This window comes from Lagopus leucura, unplaced genomic scaffold, assembly GCF_019238085.1.
Source record: "Lagopus leucura isolate 7727_CA_CO unplaced genomic scaffold, USGS_WTPT01 Super-Scaffold_73, whole genome shotgun sequence".
Lineage (NCBI taxonomy): Eukaryota > Metazoa > Chordata > Aves > Galliformes > Phasianidae > Lagopus > Lagopus leucura.
In genome coordinates, this window is record NW_024962252.1 from 61425575 (window position 1) to 61450034 (window position 24460).

Below are 24460 nucleotides of genomic sequence, written 5' to 3' on the forward strand. Positions count from 1 at the left end.
AAAGAGAGATGTTTAGTTGTATGAAAGGATGAAGTCAGGTAATCTTCCTTCATAAGGCTGAAATGTCAAGAGAAATTTTTACTCCTAAGACATTTGTATTTTGTTGGCCCCAAAATCTGTTTGAAACTGTTGAACTTGGAACACCTGTGGAAACCTGCCTGTAGGAGATGACCTTGATTACTCTGACCCAAATGGGTTAGATATGTGTTTCCTGGGTGTGAGGTCCCTTATTTTCTTTTTCTGTAGTAGCAGGTGTCCCAGAGGATCTCTTAGCTTCCAGGTACTCAACCATTCCATATGTCACCATAGACAACATAAGCACAGCCAGTAAAATGTACAGCTTGATGTAGACTCGCAGTGTGGTGCTGTAACCAAAGGCAATGACGAATCCACATGATTCCCAGAGACGGTAATTTGCAAAGGCAGCCTCTGTGTGTTTCTCAAATAAAACACCATAAAGTCCTGAATGAAAACAAGGAGACAAGGTTTGTGAAGGTTAAGTTTGAAACTACGCATTTTCTGCAACAGGGATAAATAGGCCACGTCAGGGAAAATAAACCTTCCCTCTTAAGGAGAGAAGAAAGTGCAAACTTTGTTGTAGAATATTTTTGCACTCATACGAATTGCGATAAGTTTAAAAAACAGCAAAAACAACAAAAAAGCAAATAACAGGGAAAAAGTGAAAGAAAATGAGAGGAAGGAAGAAAAGATGTGTGGTCTCAAAGTGAAGTGATAGGAAGCTTGTTCTTCAAATTATCAGCCGGAAAAGGGGAAGGTTTGTAGGCAAGTCCTTACATACTGTCGTGTTGTCTTGAAAGCTCCCTCTGAGTTTGGTCAGCTGCATCCCCATGCCTGGGATTCAGGCAGGGATTCCCACCTCTGGGTCCTACTGGTGAAGCACCAAGGGAAGGGCGGAGAGCTCGCTTTCCTCTGGGTGCTGAGCTAGCATCGGTGGTGATAACAAAGCCAGTGTTTCCACTGACTCAGCTGTGGTGAGTAGGAAGGAATGTGATGAACCTTGACTTTGCTCATTTGTATCTGTATCTAACAACTTGTATATTTGAAATATGCATATTCAGCCAAAAGACAAAGAGAACAAAGTTCTCTAGAATGCTGGATCTTAATTACCAACCTTGCCAAGTGCAGTATGGCACCAGTATGGCTGACTGGAGCTGTGGAAGGGTCCACTAGGCTGGCTGAGTGCATGGGCTTGCTGCTAGGTCTGAATTCTTGTTGGTAGCTATAGAGCCTCACTTTCATGGAAATTCTGTCCTAATTCTGTCCTGCCTGCTTTCCCATTCCTACAGCCTCTTCACCTTGCTCTGTTGGTAGGCATGGATGTGGAAAAGGACTGCTGAAAATAATTTTTGTCCAGGTTTATAAACTTTCCAGTCTGGTTCACATCCTTTTTAAATGCACGTATAATGCTCAAGAGAGCTTTATTTTACTGCAGTCTACCTGTGCTGCACAATTGTCCTTGAAGTGTGTTTATTGCCAGGAAGGTGATAACAGCAACTGTGCTCAGCTTAGATAAGAGAGGGAAGTACACACTCTGAAATGAAGTAGGTTTCAACTGGTAATGGAGTGCACATATGTACACAAACATATCAGGAAACTTTGTAACATGAAATGACTCATCTATTGTTTGCCTGCATACCTCTAGGGGGAACTCTAGCATTAACTATCCACAACAGGCCAAAGTAAACCATCTCTGATTACCGTAAAATGCCTGGAGTATGCAGCACAATGATGTTGTATTTATTCAGCGATTAGTCTGCTGAAATGGAAAGGGCATTTGTGGGAGCTTGCCTAAGGAAGCACCACAGACCTTAGTCCCTAATGCTATTTTACAGGTCTTAGTCTCACCTCATAGCCTTTGGAGTCAGGAATTTCTCTTATTATTTTAGTACTGCTTTATCTCTATAAAACTGATGATGAGGAGAAGAGACTGTCCTAAACAGGCATTTCAAACTGCTGAGTTTGTTCTGGGATGCAGCATTATAATGTCACTGCACAATCTCCTGCCATCATTGTGACAATGCAAATTCTGTGCATTTTGTTACTAGAAGCTGCAGAATAACTGTAAAAGATGGCAAAAAAGGATACTGTGCAAGCATAAGGAACATTAGTCTTTTGCCTAGTTAGCAACAAATCTGAAGGTTTTAATGAATATCCAGCAGGAGACTGAACATGTGGGTGACCAACAACAGTACTGTAATAGAGGTTGGAGTTCTCGCAACACTGCAGAGCTCACTAGTACAATGATTTGTACACGCAACATGCAAGTTGTGCCTTGTGAGGGCATTAGGAGCTGCACTATCTTCCAGCCTCCATCTCTCACACTGAAGCCCTCTTCACATTGAAGCCTACTCCTTTCTCTTAATGAGGGCACTGGGTGCCCCTTCCTCAGGTATGCTGGAACCACACCGAGATGTTTTCAGGAAAGTCAAGTATCAGGACAAGGACTGCTGGAAAGATCCCTCATCTTAGTGAGAGACATAAGATTCTGGAGAATGATTCTTAAGAGTGTTGGGAAGGAGAGAGGTGGACAGCCAGGGAGATGGCTGGCAGGAGGAGCAGGAAATGAATTACCAACTTTACTTCAAAGGGTGCAAATCATCACTGATGCTCCCCCTTTATAAACCTGAACAATGAGAGCACTGACTTACAATTGTATCAAAGGCACAAGGCTGTGGGTTGAGATGAGAGAAGCTGAGAGGGTGTTGCTTGACATGTGTAACAGCTCCACTCTAAGTGATATGACCTGAAACTGCTGGAAGGACAGAGCCATCTGACTGGTCGCTTCCTTATTTGTGTAGGGTACTGTAGGAGTGCTGGAAAGGAGTTCTGTAAGCACCAGGAAAAGGACTGTGGTGATTTCCTTTTGTCTCTCTAGGAGAAATGTACTGATTTATCCAGTGAGCAAAATCATCAAATCACTTACTGGGCTAACCAGAGAGATGCGAGAGAGGACACCTACACACACTGGCAAATAAGGGCAGATATGGGAGCTAGCAAGTGAGCTAGTTCTGTCACCTGTGTATTCCTACAGTCTCTTGCCAAACATGAATTTGAGATAGAGAAATAAGAAGCAAAGTACAAGAGCAAGTGGGAGAGCATTTAACAGTACCTTGTGGACACAGACTATGGCACTGGTTTAAAAAGACTGCAAGTGATGGTCTTTAGCAGCCTGTATGTATTTCAATACATACAATAGAGACTGTAGCTTTTTCTTGCCCTCTACAGCATTTTGTAATCTGTCTTCAGTCTGCAGAAGATCACTTCCTCTAGTTCCCATTAACGGTAAGTATAAGTGAACCCTTACAGAAGTGAATGTGTATCACCTCGTTATCTGTACTATGCTGGGGATTAATAATTACACTGTATCACAGAGCAGAAGATCATAAAAGATTTTAAAGATGTGTAGTGTATCAGACAAGAAGTCCAAGCATAGCCTTGCAGCAACAAATTCATAGGATGAGTGTAAGAAATAAGGCAAGTACAAAATGCCTTATTTGCCAAAGAATGGTCTTTCTCCTACTGAGTCTGGCAGTCAAAGACACAGGGACTTCCTGAGTTTTACGTTTCCTCTGTACCACCAGGCTTAGTAACCCCCAAGAACATTTCTCTCTGAAATGATGTAATGCCAACTTAAAACCATTTATATTTTTGGGCTCTTGTTAATCCTTTGGTAATGAACACCACAATTTGATTATGTATTTTCTGGGAAAAACATTTCCTTCATTTTCTATGAAGCCTGCTGTAGGACAGTGCTGTTTGGTACCACTTGTTCTGTTATGAAGAGAAATAGCAAATCATTTTCTAATCACCTTTCCTATATTATTCACGATCTCACATTCTGCCTTCCTTATTTATCACTTGTCCAGGCTGAAGCATTCTAGTTCGTTATTCTTCCTTCACGTGGAAATCTCTCATGACTCTGCTTCTTTTTATTGCTTTTTGTACCTTATCACATTTGATTATGATTTTTAAATGGAACAAATCAGAAATGCATGAATCGTAGATTTGTGTGGTTGCATAATGTTGTTCTCTGTGGTTTTTTCCCTCATTTTTTTTTCTAATAACTACTGAAAGCCAATTTACTGCTGCTTTTGTAGCTGAGATTTGAGTTGATTTTTTTTTGAATGCTCTATTTTTTATTTTTATTTTTTACAAAAGACAGACTAAATGTAACATTCTTCTGAATCTTGTAATTTTCTGAGAAATATGCTCCTCCAGAATATTTATTCTGAATATCTGTTATCATCTTTCACAGTGTTCTCCTCTCTTCATCATGGAAAAAATATTTAATAAGTATTCTACTTTCTCATTCTCAACTTCTGATTTATTCTAGTCTCTAAAGAGCTAATATATGTCTTTCAGTTGCGGTCTTAAACCTATTCTAATTATTATGCATGTCCTAAACCAGATTGCTTATAAATGTAAAATTCTGCATGTTTATATCTCAGGAGAATTCATTTCATTGTCACCAAGACTTACCATTAGTTTGTGTCTGCCAAATGGCATCCGATAAGCCCCAAAGAGCAGGGATTATGAAGAACACGACAAGCTGGTTAGAATGAGGTTTCCACAGCAGTAGTGCTATTATACAGGCAGTGTTCGTAGCTGTGGCTGTCAGTTTAGAAAGAAAGCAGAGCAATATAAATGCTATTATATGCAGGAGAGGTAGTGGTATATGCTCTTTAAAATTCTTCCCCCAACTAAAGCACAAGGCAATCCAGAAATCTTTCTGGTTCATTGAGATTTGCACTGACTGAGTTGATATTGCATGAAATACAATACGATACAATGCAATCATTTAACAGTCTTCTGTTAATAATTCTGGGCGTCCTGAACTGAGGGATCCTGGGAGCTGATGTGGCTGTTATCATAGGGGACCAGAACTGCCACTCAGCAGGAGAAGGGGCTGCTGAAAGCCTCACAATCCAAATGCGAGGTGTGTGGCGGGGAGAGAAAGCGCTGTTCTGCTCTGATTAAGTAGTGCTAGATTTCCTTTCAGGGCTAAGGAAGACAATTAAGAATGTCCTGAGGGTTTGCTGCCTTCTTAACAGTAGTATGTAAATGGATAACTGATTAGTCCCTGTCACTGGTGCACCTTTCTAGTCTGAGTACAAAGACACACCTGAGAGCTTCTGAGGCTTTGCATTACTAATGCTATTTTTTTTATTGCTATTAAGTTATTGTTGGGTGGTGGTGTGATTTGGTTTTTTTTTGTTTGTTTGTTTTACATCTAAAAGGAGTTTCACACAGACACATATAGAAGAATCACAGATGATTTAGTGATGAAAGTGTAATGAACTCTAAATTTCTTCTTTCTTGCTCAGGTTTAAAAACTCCTGTAGAGGAAATTCCTCTAGTGGTGCACGTTAACTCAGCCAGTGAAGTTTCTAATAATGCAGGTTTTTAACAATATAGGCCTGTGTGATGGAAGCAAGGTATCAATACTTTGGGGTGATACTTCAGTGGATACTGGGACAGAAATGAAGCATTTCTTGGTGTTTTTCTGCCTCCATTGCGTCATTGCTCCCTGAACTTTGTTCTCTGGAGAGAGGGAACTAGATTCTCAGTTGCTGGTTTTCAGTTGGTTTTGCTTCATAAAAGGTGTGGCAATGGAGAAATCCTTTTCAGGTTCATTGTAGAACCTCAACATCTGTAATCTGTATTGTAGGATTGTTTATTGCCATTGCATTGTAGCTTCAAAGCTATAGGACGTTTTCTGAGTAGACAGTGCCCTCAAAAGCAGGGTGAACTCACCACAAGCAAAGTGACATAAGACAGTGACTCGAGCACAGCTGTGTGCTGCGCTGCCTCTCATGAGTTAGTTTTGCCTCCACATCAATTTTAATCGCTAGCTGACAGGGAGCCTCACTTTGTCCTGCATGCAAAGGGTGGAGAACTGGATTTGAGGTATTATGCGAGGTGATCAGTCCTTTGAGTGGACTTTACATACCTAATGCAAATAGAAATTTTCTACCAGTGAACTGAGAGATCTTTCCAAAGAGCAGAGAACAAAGGGAATTCACAGCTGAAAAGCAGATCATCACGTAACCAACATAATGAATCCCCAGGGCGCAGGTCACATAAGTCTGCAAGAGAGGAGACAGTGGTGACATATTGACTTTAGTGAATATATGCAGCTATGGTTCAAGGGTCTTACCATGAGTCTTTAGTAAACAGCCAACACAGACAAGGTCAAAGGAGCATAGCTACAGAGCTTGCTCACAAGTTTCTGAGTATGAGTACTGACATAGTTGGACTTCAGCAGTGATATTCCTAATCCAGTTCCCAGTCACCCACGCAAACAGCAGTAACAAGGAGGGGAAGAAACTGGAGCACTGCTAACTATGCAAATAAAGCTCCTGGCAGTGACACTAGGAGTTTTCTGTCCTTGCCTTTGTAGATCATGATCTGACAATGTCTGATCATGAAATGTCTGAAATCTGACAATTGGTGCAATGGCCATTACTGAGCAGTTCCCAGGAAGCAAAGAGGGCCTCACTTATAAGAGCATTCAGCAAGCCAGTGGATGTGGCCATGGAGTGCCCCTCTCAATCCATTCAAACACAGCAGCAGGTGCACTCTTCCATCTGCCTATATGCTAGGTTTGAAAACTTGAGTATCAAATAATTAGCTCGGGAACTTTGCTCCCTTTCTTTGGAGGGTTTCTCAACAAATGTGGAGAACACACCTGAAGTGTGTCTAGGTTTGTAGAGTGAGGGAGGAGGAGCAACAGTGATCATTTTAATGCAAAGGCTTCCAGCCATCAGTGTAGAGGGTTTGCCCTCTTTCTGTAGAGGTTCTCACAGTAAAATAATGTGGTATGTGTGCTGACTTGCAGTTATAAAAACTCAAGGGAAACCAGAAGGAAGGAAGATGGAAAAGCTTTGCGGACTTCTGGCTTGTCTCCTGCTTTGTTATTTACAACAAACTGAAGAGTTTGAACCTGTAGCTCTCTGCTGATGAGTTAAGCTTACAATGTGAGTTGTTGTTGTTGTTTTTTTTTTTTTTTTTTAGGCTGTTCCAAGGGACATATTTACCACTGGCTTATCCCATCTGAAGATGTCAGTCAGAGTTCATTCAAGTAGAGGTAAGCAGTTATTTAGCTAACCACAAATCACCATTAAAAACATCTTCATTTAACAAGTAAATATAGATCAGATGCAATTAGTAGGACACAAAGGCACAAAGAACAATTAGACAGAAATGGATTTTCATTGTCATCCACACCTTTGTGTAGTCACCAGCAAGAAATCCCTGTTCAAGCCCACTGTACATTGTCAAAGGGATTAGAAGACACTGCCTTTTATCTTTAAGCTGCTGGAAAGTTGCTAGGAACGTAGACCAAAAGGATGGTGTCTTTTGTATTTCTTTCTCAGTCTCTGCTTGCTCAGATTTGATCTGGTCCAGAAATATAATAATCAGCAACACAGCTAGCACACCACTAGCTGCAAAAACAAAACAAAAAGTTCATGAAAAAAAATAAGGAATGCTGGAAAAAGGATGGGAAATTGCTTGTTACTGTTATTGTTCTGACTTATTGCTTAGCTCTGCATGGGATGTTTTGGCAGATGAATCTGATTCTGCTTCAGAGTAAAGGCCAATTCTGTGTAAACAAGGAAGCCTGATCTACGCTCACATCTTCTTCATACAGCTGTACACCTTGCAAATCCCCTCCGCTTAGCTGTGACTTGGCTGTTGTGACAGCCGCCAGGCCAGCTGCATGGCCACTGAGGGTGATTGCTCACCCTTCCAGGGCAAGGCAGGGGTCATGGGGACTGGGAGCTGGCCAGAGAGTGCTCCCTCTGGGTCTATGAAAAGGCTTTAAATCAACACAAGAGAGGAATATACACTTTCAGTGCCAAGGCACTCATGGCCGGGGGTGGATCTTCCTTCATATACATGGAAGGAAAAATACAGTGCTAGAAGTAGAACTGCTGTCTTGGATCCCAGTACGTGTAGCCATTTTTTGTTGGCTTTTTTTTTTTTTTAATCATCTCTGAACTGTGCTTTAAGTACAGAATAAGTGCTATTTTTAAGATGATAGTAAACAATTGTGCTCTTGAAAAAGATGTATTACAGCTTTGAACCTATAATTTCTTATCAGAAGCAGCATATAAAAGAGTACACACAGTAGTTAAAAAGTGATCATGTATGCATCAGTCTACATACACTGCTCATGGAGTGAATCATGAAGATTTTGTTCATGTAATCAAGAAGGTATTTGTGGCTCATAATACCCATGAAGACAAAAATTGGCAACCGGTTTCTGACAGGTAAAAGGCATGACTGTATTTCCTCTCTTGCTGATGGACACTAGAAAACTATCTATGGAACCAAGTGGAATTACAGAGCAAGAGGAGAACTGAGCACCTCTTCTCATCCAGGTGGCCTGTTTGGTGTGCTCTTATGTGTTCATCCTCTTTTCTGTGAACTTTTAATGCACAAATATGTTAGCAGATTTACAGAAAATTACTGCATTTTTGTGATCATGTATTATTTCTCACCCATGTTTCCTAGAAGGAAATTATATTCTCCATTGTACTGATTCTACGTGGTAGCTGGACTGTAGAACAATAGTGGTGTATATTCTGCCAGTGTATTCATTGGTGCATTTGGGCTGATGGCAAGACATATGAGAACAGGATATTTGCATTTATAGGTCAAATAGTCTAACAAATATGTTAAATGGATCAAGAATGATTACAGGAGATGAATAACTGCATGGCTTAATAGCAATTGGTATGAACATAAAAAGAAACATCCACAAAATGAACAAGAGGCTTATCTAATATTAGGTTCCACCTAAGCAGGCAAACTGTGTACTCAGCAACCAAACAGGAAAGACATTTTAAAAATGTCTGTAAATGAAATATTTAGTTATTTGGTTTCCCTCGAGGTAGGAAAAGACATATCTTTTATTAAATGCTTAAAAGAAAAATGAAACCCTACTGACACAAGGTCAGTAGACAGCAAGGTTGCATTCGTTTTGCATGAGGAAAGCCTAAGGGACTGCTGTATATGTTAGTCATCACATTTAAATTTAAACCTGAGAGCCAAAACTGCCTTTAACAAAAACTCATCAGCTCCCGCACTCTCTGGAAGGGAAGTGGGGGGGATACTCTTTGCGTTTTCTCACTTCAGAGGAGTGCAGGTTTGCACAGGAGAGAGGGTTTGCTGTGGTGGACTTGCCTGGTGAGTGCTGTCTCTGGCTGGATTGCACACTCTCTGCTTTAGTGTATGTCAAGTTATGTGCATCTGTCTCAGCATTGAGAGTATATTGATGTGCAGAGGCTAAGATATTTTAACAAAGGTAAGGCCACATTCTGCCTTACTAAAATACTTCTCATTTAGTTAGAGATGAGCCTGTTTTGAGACAGATGCATTTTGAACTTTCTTCATTACTACAAAATGTTGCTGAGTTTTTACCTATCTGGTTTCATCTTTGGAGTTTTTGATGGCATCAGTCTTCTCTGATTTCTTTCTAGCTCTATGCAAGGAGGGTCGTAGCAGCTATAGTTACTAAATGAGAGATGTGCCAATTCACCTACTGCTGCTTTTTATCTCTGATTTTCTCACAAAAGCATTATAATTTAAGCATCACAGCTGAGAATTGACTAAAGTTGTAAAATCTCAGCAGGGATCCAAAAACCTCCCGCTGAATGACTGCATGTTCTAGGAGCTGTGGTTCACATCCACCTCTAATTACAGTGCAGTTCTCATGCTGAACTGTAGCACACAGGTTAGAACACTCCTGCCTGTTCTGATCGGCATCCACAGATGGCTGGCAGCTGGTGAGTTCAGGTCGAATCATAGAATCATTAAGGTTGGAAGTGACCACTAAGATCATCTAGTCCAACCATCAGCAGTACCTCTAGAGAGCTGCTCTTAGCACTGTGGACTTCTGCTGGTCTATGTGAATCAACCTGATGCCATTAGTAACTGGTTTGCTATTACTGATACAGAAAATGGTGGATTTAAAACTCTCTCTTGCATAATTGGATGAGCTTGTGTAATCCTCAAATTGCAGCGTAAGCGTACTTTCAATTCTAGTCTGAATCAGCTTTCTTCCAGGTGAGAAGTCTTGCTCCTTTAGACAAAAATCATGTGACGCTGGCACACAGCATTTGAAACTATTTAGAATGGAGTAGTTTACAGCTCTCATTATCTTATTTCCTTCTAGCAAACTGGGTTGAAATAGGAAGTTGGAAACTTAATCTGCAAAATTATGCTTGATTTCACAAATACTAAGTTCCCTATCAGTGCTATTCATTGATGACTGTGGATTACTTACCAGTGTAGACCCCTAGCAGAGTGTAGACCAAGGACTTAGAGGGTTCAGCCAAGGCAGTGGTGTTGGTGGTATTGCTCTCACAATCATACGCCCCACAGCATGCCAGGTGGTCTTCTGAGATTTCCACTAACTCAGTAAGTACCGAAAAAAAAAGAAAGAAAGGCAAGACGGAGACGAGATCAGATGAATGCATACTATATATAAGGATGTAGTGAAAAGGGAATCTAGCACTCAGTGCTTAATTGTGGTTTCAAATCCTTCCAATTACAGATGTTAACTTCAGTATCCAAGCTTAACATGCACAAAAAATTGGTTTAATGGAAACAGTTGCTCAAGACAGAACATGGAATTGATAGTTACATGAAGGCACAGACTAAAGCCAGAGGCTTACATCTGACTACAATCTCTATTTGCATTATTTGAAGTTCAAGTATTTATCTGTAACTTCTAATTTATATTACACTGCAAGAAAGGGCTTTCAGTTTACAGCAGAACTTAACTGCTCTTGTAGAAGAGCACACTGTCCCTATTCAGAAAATTTCTGTGTATGATATAGAAATGGAAACCACCTTGAGACATCTTCTGTTTTATTAATTCAACTTATGATTACCCCTTAATGCAGTCTTCTAAGAAACTGGCTTCTCCTTGCTTTATTAACTTATTACTAGCTTTATTACAATTTGAGAGCATATTTGAAACCAGAACAGAATGGCAGGGTTTGGAGTAAGACCTTTGCTTTGTTTGATTGCTTCTGCCCTGTGCTGGGCTTGTGCCAAAGCTGCACACACACACACATGCTTACACATCCTGTGTGTCTTCATGACACTGCCCATTTCCTTTAGGACCCCATTTGTAAAGGCAAAATACTGACCCAAAGTGTGTGCATGAATAGGCTTTGCAGTGAGAAAAGATGATTAAAAAAAACAAAATTATTTCAATATTTTTGTTGCAAAATTTTCCATTGGTCCACGCATAGTAAAGAGCAATACAGTGTACCTTGACTGATTCCTTAAACAGAACTTGATCTGTAATTTTGCAGTTGAGTTACTGAGTAACAGCAGTTAGTGTGCTTTTCCTCATTGCTTCCAAACAGTGCTGCTGCAGTGAGAAGTAGCTGTTCACTTCATAAACAACTTTAGGTTCAATATAGATCGAAACATAAAGAAAATAATTACCTTACTCAGTGGCCGTAGCTACATGGCTTTGGATGAGTAAGCCTTCAGTCAAGTTACCATATGCTAACTGTGACTCACACTAGTAAAGTGCAGAATTGTGCAAAACAAGTTTGTTTGGGTTTTTTTATCTGTTCATGGATAATCTGATGCTGAATGCACAATTAGTGGTATGAAAACTGCAAGGCAGGGTTTGTTTTGTTCTTTTGACAGTAAGGCTGCAAAGTTGGTGAACGAGAAAGGATGATTCTCTTAATTTACATTGATTTCTGTCCCTTGTTGTAGCATTCCATCATGGAGCAACTTGCCTTGCTGGATTCAGTGATGCAGGCAATACGTTAATGCTGTCTACTAATACTGTATCTTTCTTACTGCTCCATGAAACTTTAAGCATGTTTGAAGTGAGTAATATGGGTAGTAGCTACCTTTGCTGTACTGTCAGAGGAGAGGCAAGGAACTGAGTGCCTGGAGGCCCTAACCCTTGAGGCAGTTCTTTTCTGCTGACAAAGCATAGCTGGGAAGTATGGCTTGTAGCATGGCTGCTCATCACTGAGACATACATGTCCTTGAGCTTTGAGAGTTGATCACTGCACACCTCCCAGGAGGGCAGCCTTTCCTGAAATCCCATGTAACTGATAAAAATAAGTAAAAGTTAGAGTTTCTTTGGAGTTCAAGGAACATCCTCCAATGTAAAAGTATAGGGGATTTACAAGATGGCCAATATTTTAATCTTCTTATTATCATCACTTAACATGATGTGTACTGTGAGCCAAAGGAGAGTAAAATGTTTTTGCAGACTCCACCACTGCACCAAATCTTCTACCCTGCACATGAAATCAGAGCAGCTGGTCCCTCCTGTGACGTCATGTGACTCAGTAATCAGGTCAGCAGGGCTCTGCTGCAAGTGATAAAGTCCTTTAGCATTCTGCTTTGACGGTGTTTGGGTTTAGAAGATGCCTGATTCTCCACAATTATCACAACCATCTTGTTATAAACCCAAGGATTCAAAGATTAAAACCTGGTACCAACTCTCTGATGCTTGGGTTTCACATAATACCTATTTGAATATCCCCCAGAGAACATACAATTTAACTGAGCCCAGGAAGAGAGGTAGCTCCTTGCTCTTCATAGTAGCAGTGCACGTGGAAAACCCCTTCCATGTCCATCCTGCTCTGATTTTGACAGTACAGGGAATGGCCGGGGGACTGCAATAAAGATAATACACAGTAGTTCTGTGCATCTCTAAGGTGGTGTCCAGGTATTAATTTATCTTCACAATTGCCTGTTTAAGGCTTATGCCAATTACAAGCATGGGAAATGAGGGCAGTGCTGTTGAGAGATTTCTTCAAACTACATAAACATCTGCTGTCTGAACCTGAAATGTGCTGGAGAAGTCCTGGCATGCAGATTCCTGCCAACAGCTATTTCTATTTCTTCTTGACAATTCTGAAAGCACTAATTTTTGGTGAGCACCAACACCAGCCTGACTAACCATGAATGCTTAATAGCAAACTAATTCAGTACTACAGGCTTTGTGAAAAGGTTGCACCAGTGTTTTGCCTTTTGTTTTAACCTACTTTAAGTCAGATCTAGAAGACTGTCACTGCCAGCAGCCTATCTGTGCTTTGGAGACATGAGGGGAATTCAATAGACATCTATTTTTGAGCTAGATGTCTGAACTGTCTTTATAGTTGATGAAGTGTTGATAGAAAATAGACATTTCCTGAGCAATCTAGCAGATCTGCTGTAGATGAGCTAACTCACATCTGAAGTGCTTGTTTTTACTGATTATGATGGGAATTGAGGGTCACTAGCTCAACTACAGAAATCTTCAATCATCTAAAGCTAGCTCATGTATATAGTAGAAGTGCCAAGTTTTAAAATATATTTTACCTTTGTTAGAAGATTGGCTAAGTATCAGGGATGAAATAAGATTTCCCCAGATTCCAGAGGACTGAAATATCAGAAAGAAGACCCCAAAGTATTGGTTGATAATGTCTTTCCCAATTTTTCCTGCTTTCTCAGCATATGAATTGCCAGCAATGGTGAGGTAAGTGCATTTGGCAGACCAGAGTGGTGCTCCTCCTAAGCCCAGGATCACAGAGGTAGGGATTAGTGAGTACCTGCCAAAGAACACTTTATTTAGCAGAATTATCATCCTTTAGCATAATAATCATTTACCCAAAGATCCAGAGGCAACAAATAGACATCAAAGAAATAGATTTATCCTGTGTATGATTCAGCAAATCTACTGTGTGAAATCAAGAAAGGGCCAACCTTACAAATCTTAGGATCTGAAAACACTCCCAGCTGTATCTAGGGGCTAAGTCTAGGCTAGCTGGCTTTTTGCCCAAGTGCTCAATCCCTTTGTAATTGAGGATTACATTGCATCTGCTCCTCAGAAGATGGGTCACAACACCTTTACTCTGTAGAGTTGCATCCACTGTTACTAGACAGCAGGAGTATACTGTTCATCCATTTCTAAAGCGACCTGGTAGGAACACATCTCCTCTACTCACAGAGCCAGATTTCTTTTCAATCCTTCCAAAAACAGACCAAATAGTCACTTGGATTTTATAAGAAACCTCTGATTTTGTTTTGACATTTTTCTTCTCAAAGGGAAATCTCTGCAGTACATAAGAGCTAGAGAAGCAGCTTCAGGTGGGTGGATGGATGTATTCATTCTGGCTTTTTGCATCTTTTTACTTCTGCTCTATCCGTTACTGAATTTATTTATCCCTCTTCATTTAGGTAATGCCTTTTGCACCTAATATTCAAACCCACAGCAAGGGTGGTAGCGTAGGGGTTGAAACAAAAGAGAACTCTACCCTCACTGTTATCTAGCCCGTACACAATAGAGAGGATTCGAGTAGTTAAATTGGATAGTAGTACCAGCTAGCATAGAAGTTCCCCAGGGAGAAGGCAATGTAGCAGCACATGGAGCCTGCAATGGTCCACTTGCAGCCCAGCTTCTTGATGAGAATTGGAGGGAGAAACATGGATGAGACGATAAGAGCAGCATAGAGAACGCTTAGGGAAGCAACGCCCAGGCCTTCCTCAGAGTTGAGACTGCTCTGCATAGACAAAAACAATGATTGAGACAGATTTTACCACAGGTATATGCCACTGTGATGTACAGAGGGTGGCTTTGAGCAGAAATAGGGAGATGGAAGCTGGGCCTGAGTGTTAGCAAGTCCTTTCCCCAATGGACTCTGTGAATTTGTCATTTTCTCAGTGATAACCCCTTTTAGAAGGCATAGTACCGAACCGGGTTACTCACATGCAAAACTTTGGTGAGTCCAATTTTAGATTACTTAATGTAATTTGAGTTTCTTGTTGAAAGGAGGATCTTGTTTGGCTTTTGTCCTTCCTTCTTTCTCCCAAACAAGAATATCCTTGATGCTGTATTGCAAAGGCTGACTTGGCAATAGTGAAAAATTCTTTAGTTTAAATTGCAGGTCTGCAGGTCTAAATTTATCACCCACCAGGACATAGAGGTGAGGAGAGAATTTTCTGTGTTGAATGGTGTCAGTGTATTTGGAGACTGGAATAATTGTTTTGTCAACAGGCAGAGAGACTTCCTGATCACAGAAGTTGAGTGTCTGATTTTGTCAGCTACAGCTTCCAAGAATGTGGAGCCAGGCTTTCAAAATCATATGATTTCTTAACTGTTAGGAGTTTCTCTGGGGATGGATGGGAGAAACATTGAAATAAACATTGCCTGTTTTCAGTTCTTCACCTACAGACTACAATGCAATAAAATAACCTTTTGATTGTGTCACAGGAAGTCCTCTTTAGCCACCAAAATGAAGTGGAGAGAGAAGGGATTTACTTTGTAAGTCAGCACCGCTCCCTCTTGCAGAATAGGGGACATGGATATTGCAGTGTTTAACCTGAACATGTGGTTTCAGATGCTAGGGCTGACTTGCAACTTCTGAGGTTTATCACTGCCCCTCTTCTTAGTCTTCCCAATTTGTAACACCTCCATCCATTTGTAGAACTTTCCTGAGCTTGGAATTTGGCAGTGTTAGCAAAAAGAAAGTGATCTGAGAAAGAAGAGGTGAATGTATGGAGATAGGAGGGATCTTCAATGCAGTGCTCAGGACATGATTTAGCAGAGGGTTGTTAGAGTTAGGGTAAGTTTGTTTAGGTTGTGGTTGGACTTGATGATCTTTAAGGTCTTTTCCAGCCTGAGCATTTCTATGATTCTCTGACATGAGTTTAGCCCTCTCTTGTTACTGCAGATAACTATCATATTATATTAAATAATAATAATTTAAAAAAAAAAGCCTTACTAATAATGTTTAATTTAATCTTCAAAGCATTCTTATTCCTGCACTGGTTGGAAAATCCTTCCAGAACCCACTTGCTCAGGGGCATCTTCTGGTATCCTGCCTAACCCTGCTTATAGATAGCTGAGATACACGTGTTTGTCATTAGACCAACATTCTAGTCTGAAACCCTTCTCCTTGAGTTTATCTGTCCTGAAGTATTTGTAGAAAGCAACAGTTTCCCCTCACTCTTTTTTAGCTATACTAAGAAAGCCAGCTCTGGTGTATGGTATGTTGTGTTCAAATCTCTCTTAAAATCTATCTCATTTCTGTGTTTCTGGATGTTAATTTCAATATTAGCTGTGGCTAATGCTGTGGCCTGCTTTTTGTATGAAATAGTTTTTTTTAAATTACTATGTTATATCATGAAGTCAAGAGTTATAGTATTGCTTCATGCTTACATTATTTAATGAGTTAGGAATATATTTTTATTATTTAATATTGCTGTGTTTTAATAATATTGAAAATACAGCAATTAAAAAGTATTCCAAAACCAAAAACTTCCCCAGAAAAGAAATTTGTTTGCAATTTTACAGTATATTTGTCTGAGAAATATCTCAGAGAAACTTACTTTCCATTCAAACAGCTTTTGTGGATCTAAAACAGTACACTGATGCAAGTATTCCAACTGATGAAGAAGTACTAGGAAGTACTAAGTACTACTTAGTAGATGCTATGGACCTGGGTGAAGGATAGCAACCCATGCTATGTTGATGTCTTAACCTATGTCATGAATATGTCTATACTTATGTGATATGTAAAAATATATTATAAATCTGCGAGGGAGGCATTTTATATATATATATAATATATATATAATAAATTATAAATATAATAATCCCTTATATATAATATAATATATATATAATATAATATATATAATATATATAAAATATATATATATAAGGGATTTCACACAACCACTTGGGCAGATGCATTTCCGGCCCGACTGTCTGCCAGCTATTTGAAGATGCTCCACTTACCTGTAGACTCTGGAGCCCTCCATAAGCAGTGAAGAGAAGTAAAAATCCAAAAGAAATGACCAAAACATTCTTAAGATTCCTTTCCATGTTGATTCAAATAAGACAAAGGTCTCCCAGTGCACAGAATTGATCCAACTATTCCAGGGGATGCTTTGAATGGGAGAAAAACAGCTTATGTTTCGTTGGGAAACACTTCTCACTGTGTTTGTAGAGGAAAGAGTTGTTAATTATTTGAGGATTGTCCAATGAACTTTACTTTTTTCTGATACTTAAACTCCTTATGGAGTTGTTACTCATTCACCTGTTTTGACTGAGGCAATAAAGCATGCTCCCAAGAGAAATATATCAAGTTTTATTAGATTTGCCTTTGATACTTGGGCATATAAGTCATTCTGCAGTACTTTGAGTTTAGTATTGCAGTCTTACGTGATAGGGATTTCCCCTATCACTGGCATAGAAGAAGAAACTGCACTGAAATGCCTGTCTAGCATGAAGATAACACTAATCCATAAAGGGCAAAGATTAAAAGGCCATATTGAAATCTATATTAGGCCTGTTGTTTAACTAAGGTCACAAAAGATTTCAAGGAAATGGAATTGTTTTTAATCAAGTCTCATCTGCATACAGCAGCTCTCTATATGCATGCAGCATGTCAAAACAGAGTTGCTGGCTGCCAGGCAAATGGGAGCTTCTTCATCCACAGGGGAAACCCTGTGGCTTTGACATTCCAAATTTACCAAGTCACCCTCATGGAAATCATTTTTCTCTATCGTATCAGAAGTCAAGAAGGAATCTAGCTAATAAATGAAAGAGCAACTTCCTTTCCCTTTCTCTGGCCCCTGAAAAATAGCAGACTTTGTGGGATGTATTTAATCTTTCTAAGGGATGAAAAGTTCCCCCCCTGTTTTATCCTATTCTCTCTGTTTTCTGTTTGTCGGTGACACACTGACCACCCTGTATGACACTTCCTGGATATTTCACTTCTAAGCACCAGGTTTTCCTGCTCTTAAGCCAGGCAGGGTGTGCAGATCCCCTTCAAATGATCTTCCTGCAGCTTTGATAGGGAATGGATTTTAACTCGGGAGCAAAATGGGATCCAAGACCCATGCTGTACAATGAGCCTGTTCATATGATGGTGATCTGTAGGATGTCCATGGGGTTTGGCAAGAATGCACGGTTAAGGCTTAGTATAAATCCCACTAGATGGCACAGTTTTGCTTCCCACAGGGAAGCAAGAGGGTGAGGGGTGAAAGTTGTAGATCATTAATTCATTTAATACGTTAAAGAGGTCACAGCTTGTTTCTCCTTTGGAGAAAATTCCAGTATATGCTTTTTCATTTTCTTCTTTTGTCTTATAATCTCTTGGAATGAATTAATGCAGGAAACATAATCTTTTAATTCTCTTTTGTCAATGGTACTTCCACATTTCAAGTCTAGATAGTGAAATACTGGCTTTTTATTTTGGACTACTGTGCTCAGCATGGAAAATACGACTCCTGTTTTGCAGTGTTTGTAATCCTCTACAAGGCTTATGAACCAAACTGGTGCTGCTTCGGCCTCCTGATTTCACATTTTTTAGATTTATAGACCCTTAACTATCTACCAATCCAGAGCTTTGCATTTTATATTTGTACTTAATGACAAATGTTGTTCCTTTTTTGACCTCTTAGACTTAGTCTGCAAAATTCTAGGGAACTGAAGTCACAGGTTGAAAAATGCTGAATAAGTAAATGAGAAACCAGAAGAAGAATACTTTTCCTAAGCTGAAGCATAGTTTTGGCCTGTTCTTGCAGATGCAGGAACCAAGGATAGCACAAAGCACATTCAGTTCTAAAAGCCTTTATTTTCAGTGCTCTATTTTGGCACTAGCAATAATGACAACTCAGCTTTAACAAAAAAAAAAAAAAAAAAAAAGGTAGAAAAACAAACATTAAGTTGACACTACTTTTAAAATGCAGTATTTAATAGGATATCTGATCAGCACTTCTGTTCTGGAGGAATTCTGAACTCTGAGTTCTGTCACGTCCTCTTAGCAGCACCTTGTTGGAGAGCATATGGGGGATGGTGAGTTTGAGGGGTTTTCTTTTCTCCTCTCAGTGATCAAAGACAGTTACGCCTGTTCCACCATTCCTGCCTTGAGCTTTGGGTTATCCAGCCTGCTGCTGAGCCTCTCCCTAGGAATGCACAAAGTTTCTACTGAGGAATCTGATAAGGCTGAGGAGCTCTTCCTTTGGTACCAGGCAGCAGTGTCTCCAGCAGGCCTGCTGTGCATCACCTTTGACACCTCTTTCATTCTTTCAGTTCATCTAACAGAGATTAATTAAGTGAGCCTCAGGAGTGCGCACTATACTTCGGGCTTAGTTTTTGCACTGGAGGCTGCAGTCACCAAACTGAAATTCTCATGGACTGTGATCATAAACGTAGGAAATAGAGCAGGGTAGTTAAATTCAGGACTCCATCCTTCAACTATCGTGTTTATTCTCCTGACTTCGTTTTTTGAATGTAAATGAGGGCATGCTTTGTTTAAAAGATGTAGCATTGGAGGCTAATCTCTCATGTTTTTTAATTTCATAATTATCTATCATTTCCCTATTTAGTCTTTGCTGGTTAGATATATTGTTTAAGCAATTATTTTAATGACAGCAACCCAAAGCCCAGAATACTCACTGTGGTATTCTTTGTCTTGGGAGGCTGTTAATTGATTAGCTGCTTGTCCCTTGAGTCTACCTGTAGAAAGGATAAGTCTTTTTTAATGCTGCTTGGACGATGGCTTGGCCACCCACACAGCATGGGCAAGTGTTGCAAGAGCAGCTTGCAGCTGCTGTAAGTGACGCTGGTCTCCAAGGAGCTTACAGGGAGCATGAGCTGCAGAGGACAAGTGCTTGCCCTTGGATACCTCCAAACACAAGGGTGATGAGAGAGGAGACAGTCTGCATATTCCCACCTGGAGAAATGAATCCAGTTTCTGCCCCTTTTTCCATGGTGAAGGCATTGCAGGTGTCCTAGAGGGAAGCACCAGGACAGAGCCTATTGTCCTGAGCTGTAGCATTACTGAAAAGCCCTTGGTATATTGGCTTGTGCTGGAGCTCTTAAAGGTGACAAAGCCAGCAAATTGCATAGGACCTACTGGGCAAGTTACAGAAAACTACCTGGTTAACACTCCCAGCTGGTCAATCCCATGCTGCTGTTATTTAATCCAGTCTGTGAGACACAAGAGCTGTGAGCTTTCTTACTCAACAGACTCTAAGGGGCAGTCAGGACCCTCCTTTGACTAAGCTACCGTCATCCCAAGCACTCACCTTATGAACACATCAAAGAAGCTCTTCACGGGCTGCAGCGGTGCAAGTGTCCTGAGGACAGAAATTACTCCTCCGAAGAGTAGGGTACCTGTAAACCATAATGTTGAAGCATGGCACAAAGTTGAGTGATTCAAATAGGAAAAATCATTCACAGCGTGCAGCAGGTATAAGAGAGCATGGCTAATTAGTCTAACTCTACAACAGCCTTTTCTTTCCAAAGTTCTGTTCTCCCAGGGAAAGAGCCTGTCCTGAAATGTCTGCTGTGTTCCCACCCACCAGGACAAGGTCTGAGTTCTCCATTCAGAAGAAAAGGGGCTAATTAAAATTCAGGGCTGCTTGGTCCAGGCTGCCGGCACAGCATTTCCTTTCTTGCTGTGGAAGTTTGGCTGTATATCTCTATTCTTCCCCTCCTCCTTCACCTGCTTTGGTGTCCTGCTGATTTTGGAGCTGAGGTTCATGACTTGTGAAGCCAAGCCACTCCTGACAAGGGGCCTTGATTTTAGCTGTTTACTTTGACAAAGGTTAGGTTTGCTCTTGATATTTGTGAGGCTGTGACAATACCATGAGGGTAAGTGCTGGCTGGGAGATGAAAGACCTGAGGTATAATAACCCATGGTTGGTGGCCTTGGAAAAAAAAATGTTAAATGCTGGGAGAATATGAGCTCAGGGGTGAGAATTGTAAAGCTCAGCTGGGCAAATTAAGAAGCAAAAACTGGAGGTTGTTCTGAAGAGGGTTGACAGTCAGTGAATTAATTTTGCCCACAGAATGAGAAAAAAAATAATGATTTTTGTGGTGCCAAAAGTCTTAGCATGTGAGTTGCTCCTGCACTCCTCTAAATGTCCAGTCATCCCCTCCTCCTCCATCTCACATGTCCAAATTTACTGCATTTTCCTTCCTTCCTTCCTTTCAGATACTGCTCCTTTTCCCTCATGCAATGCATTGTCCTTTTATCTGTATGAAGATCCTCCTATATATGTGGCCGCATAGGCATTAGGATGCTTCTTCTGTCTGCATCCTATCTGATGACATCTTTCATCTTTCTCTGGAGGCACCGAATTGTCTATCTTGGTCTTTCCTTCTGTCCTTGATGTATCCTGTCTTCCTCTACTGCTTTGCTGATCCCTGGCTTTAATCTCTGCTTTTCCCTCTCTACCTCACCTCCTTTCTGCTGCTTCTGCATCTCCAGAAAGTCAGCTGAAAACTGTTGGTTGTGTCCTATCTCACTAATTTTGGATCTGTGGGCTTTCAGGTCCATCTCCCTCAATGCTGTTCTTAATATCTCACTAGAACCTTTTCCAGCTCTACTACCTATCTCTCAAAGAAGAGGAGGAGAGATGCCTTATCTCATGCACTGCAAGTCAGTTTATGATAGAAGAGGGGGGGAAGGGGGGAGCCAAATGAAAAAACTGCAGACAGTGCAGGCCACAGACTTAAATGCAGTTGCAACATTTCTATCTGGAGGACTTTGTTGGATGCTTTTCTCATAGGACACTTGTCTGTTCTGTTGAATCCAGCTACCAAAATAACCAGTATTGTCTCTGTAGTAAAGGTAGGAGTCAGTCTGGGTTAGGATGAGATGATGCCAGCCTAGGATCACCCATATATATTGGATTGGAGAAACAGTTTCTTTAATGTTGTTTGACTTATAGATGTTACTAGCCTCCTGGGATTTTCATCTCTCTTGGCTGGGGTTTTCAACGCATGAAGCATTGTCTATGAAGGTGTTCATAGACCCTGATTCTAGCCCAGAGAGAGACTCAAGCATTCTGAAGCTGAGCTCCTTCCCTGCACAGCAACCCCATTTCTCCACTGCAATTGTCCTGCTCTCATTCTCATACATGAAGGTGTTCTCATCTTGGTTCATTTCACTTTCTTAAATCTGTTTCCCAAGCGCTGTTGACATACGTGTGCATAATCCTGCATTTTGGATGTTTCAGAATAGCTGGGATAAACTTGTTTCTAATCCTAAACCAGCGGCTGTCTCGGTAAGGTTTAACACCCTGCTAAGATAAACATGCCACTGTTGAGATCTGTGCTTTTCTAATGAAAGGGTAGGGAGGCGGATCCTGCATATGAACAATAGACTTTTGTATCGCAACGGCTCTGGAGTCTTAAGAGCCATTTACTGGAAACTGCTAGACTGCACATTAGCTGTTCACAAGAGCATGCATCAGAAATTCCTTGCACACACCCATGAGCTGGCATGGGAGGATGGGACTCTAGTCAGCAGCCCAGACCTTTTGCCAGGTGTAAACTTTTGGCTTTCCTTTTTGGCTCATGTGGCTGCTCATGTTGTTAGTAACTATCACATTAGTAAAGTCCATTAGTGGGCAGCAAAATAAAGGGTTCTGTAATGCTGAGCCAGGAAGATTCTGCTTTTGAAAAGCTACCACAAAGACTTGTGACCAGTTTATCTCCTTGCAGAAATAAAAGGTGAAGGGGAGTGGGGCTTGATCCTAGAGAGCTGGTTTAGCTGGTTTGCCTCAAGGCATGTCTGTGTAAATGCCTTGGGATGTAGAGGCTCTGACTCTCCAGCCCCTTCTGCTTTTCATGTAGCATGGTCTGCATCCTTGGCTGGAGGTCCCGTAAGAAGAATACTTGCCATCTGTTTACCATCTGCTTGCCATCAATGTAAATAGTTTCGGCAGATGAAAGCAAAGGTATTTGTGGCTCTTTTCATTTGCAAGCTTGGTTGCCACTCACCTTGTGCTCTCTCCCACTGGTTACAGTATAACAACGTATAGGGCAAGAGTTACTAAGTTGCAGAAGTGCAGGTATGGTGCTTGAAAGCAAAGCATAAAAAAAGGGCAGTTCTGCACAGACTGATGTTTAGTTTGGCATCAGAGAAAGGAGTTGTTATAGACAAAAGATCAAATCTGTTAAAATTAATCAGAATCGCTGATTCTGTTGTTGTTTTCTTTCATGCAGTAAATTATAATGATCAAACCTCTTCCTTATCCGCATAGATATTACCGAGTACATGGGGCAGGTGACTACTTGGTGTTTTCTGTGGCACAAAAGAGAAGGAAAGCTCCATAATCTTCCCCTGGTGTTACAGAGAGTCTCCCCCAGGCCTCAGCCAGAGAGCCCTTCTCTTGTCCCATCATTGGTAAATTATGCAGCAATCCAGGACAGCTGTTTACCAGCTGTCCCTGACCCTTTTCTTCCCATCTGCTTTCTTCCACACATTCCTCTAATTGCAGTCTTACTGGTCTGCAGCTACTTTTGTTCAATCAAATCAAATTACCTTTTCAAATGGCTTCCTGTTCATTCAAATTAAGATGCTATGATAGACCTCTCTGGAAACAGGTACTGGAATCCAGCTGGAAACGTCTTGATAGTCATTCTTCTGAACAAGCTCCATGCCTCCCGTGTCCTTATGGAAATCAGCAAGCCTTCTGTGTCTGTCCAGTCTTGCTTCTTTCTTCCTAGAAACAGCCCCAGTGGGCCTATGAAGGCTCTAAAACTCCTATGCTATGCTTGCTTGGAAACTCCTCTTCATTTTGTCAGCTACTAATGTAATCCTCAAACTAAGAAGCAAACAATTTATTTAGGAAGACAAGGCACGTAGAGCTCCACCTCCTGCTTATCCTCTGAAATGAGTAGTTACAATTTCACTTGCATTCTTGCTTGCATGTTCACTGAAGTTCTCCCACCTCCAGAGAATTGCAGAGTGTTCATCTGGGTCACTCTGCCCAAATCTCAGAAGCTGTTCTGCAGGATGATGGGAACGAGCAGTTGCTCCCTACATGATATGGTGGGTGCTTAACAGAGGCCTAAAGGTGAAAAGTGTCAGTCTGTTACCACTAGTTCCTTAATCAATATCATTCAAACACTTACTGTATACAGACAGTTTCAGCCTGGATTGTATCTCTGGAAAACCTCCTTGTTTTTTTTATTTCTGAATTAAGAGTCACTTGGTCTGTTCCAGGACCCACAGTAGCTGGTTGGAAGTCTTTTGTGACAACACCTTCAGTATTCTGTATGCCTGTGGCTGGATGCCATTGGCTTTCCCATGTGATAAAGGTTAGAGCTTAATGATGTCAGTCTAAGGAGAAGGTTAAGGACTTCCGAGCATTGTAGGACAACTCAGGAGAAAAGTGTAGGAAAAACTGTCAGAGCACCAGGCAGGAAATCTAGAAGCAATACCTAATTTCTAACAGGCTACTTGTTTCAGTAAACTCTGTGAGAAAAGGTATCTCTATTCTGTTTGCTAGACTAAGGCCAACAAGCAGACCAGAGTGGACTAAGTATGTCTGTGGCTACTTTCAGAAGGTTTTTCAATACAGTTAAGATGTCAGAAATTATGAAAATGATGCTAAATGTTTATCCCTTCCTTCTATACCTCTCCGGAGGTATGGC

The 24460-nt window shown here is 40.8% G+C and overlaps 1 protein-coding gene across 5 annotated transcripts; it reads right to left on the bottom strand.

The window, feature by feature from the left end:
• Window positions 1–18: 18 nt before the first annotated feature.
• UNC93A (unc-93 homolog A) lies at window positions 19–23600 on the bottom strand. Of its 5 annotated transcripts, none has more exons than XM_042885308.1 (11): window positions 23346–23600; window positions 20098–20185; window positions 19466–19525; window positions 16799–16997; window positions 14377–14558; window positions 13378–13607; window positions 10313–10438; window positions 7249–7466; window positions 5972–6107; window positions 4501–4632; window positions 19–462 (listed from the first exon to the last, which is right to left on the bottom strand). In XM_042885308.1, the coding sequence occupies exons 4-11, from the start codon at window positions 16883–16885 to the stop codon at window positions 197–199; spliced, it is 1377 nt and encodes a 458-aa protein (XP_042741242.1). In that variant the 5' UTR covers window positions 16886–16997; window positions 19466–19525; window positions 20098–20185; window positions 23346–23600; the 3' UTR covers window positions 19–196. The 5 variants fall into 5 exon arrangements, with proteins under 5 accessions (XP_042741242.1, XP_042741232.1, XP_042741253.1 ...); XM_042885298.1 differs by lacking the exon at window positions 23346–23600 and adding an exon at window positions 20517–20571; XM_042885319.1 differs by lacking the exon at window positions 23346–23600 and adding an exon at window positions 20374–20501.
• Between the last annotated feature and the right edge of the window lie 860 nt (window positions 23601–24460).

Bases quoted from the DNA above. Each gene is read 5' to 3' on its own strand.
- UNC93A (XM_042885308.1), bottom strand. From the start codon at position 16,885: ATGGAAAGGAATCTTAAGAATGTTTTGGTCATTTCTTTTGGATTTTTA. The intron at 13,608-14,376 runs GTACTACTATCC...GTTCTTTGGCAG, and splicing joins GGGAACTTCTATGCTAGCTG to GTACTCACTAATCCCTACCT. The intron at 7,467-10,312 runs GTAAGTAATCCA...TTGTTTTTGCAG, and splicing joins TCTGCTAGGGGTCTACACTG to CTAGTGGTGTGCTAGCTGTG.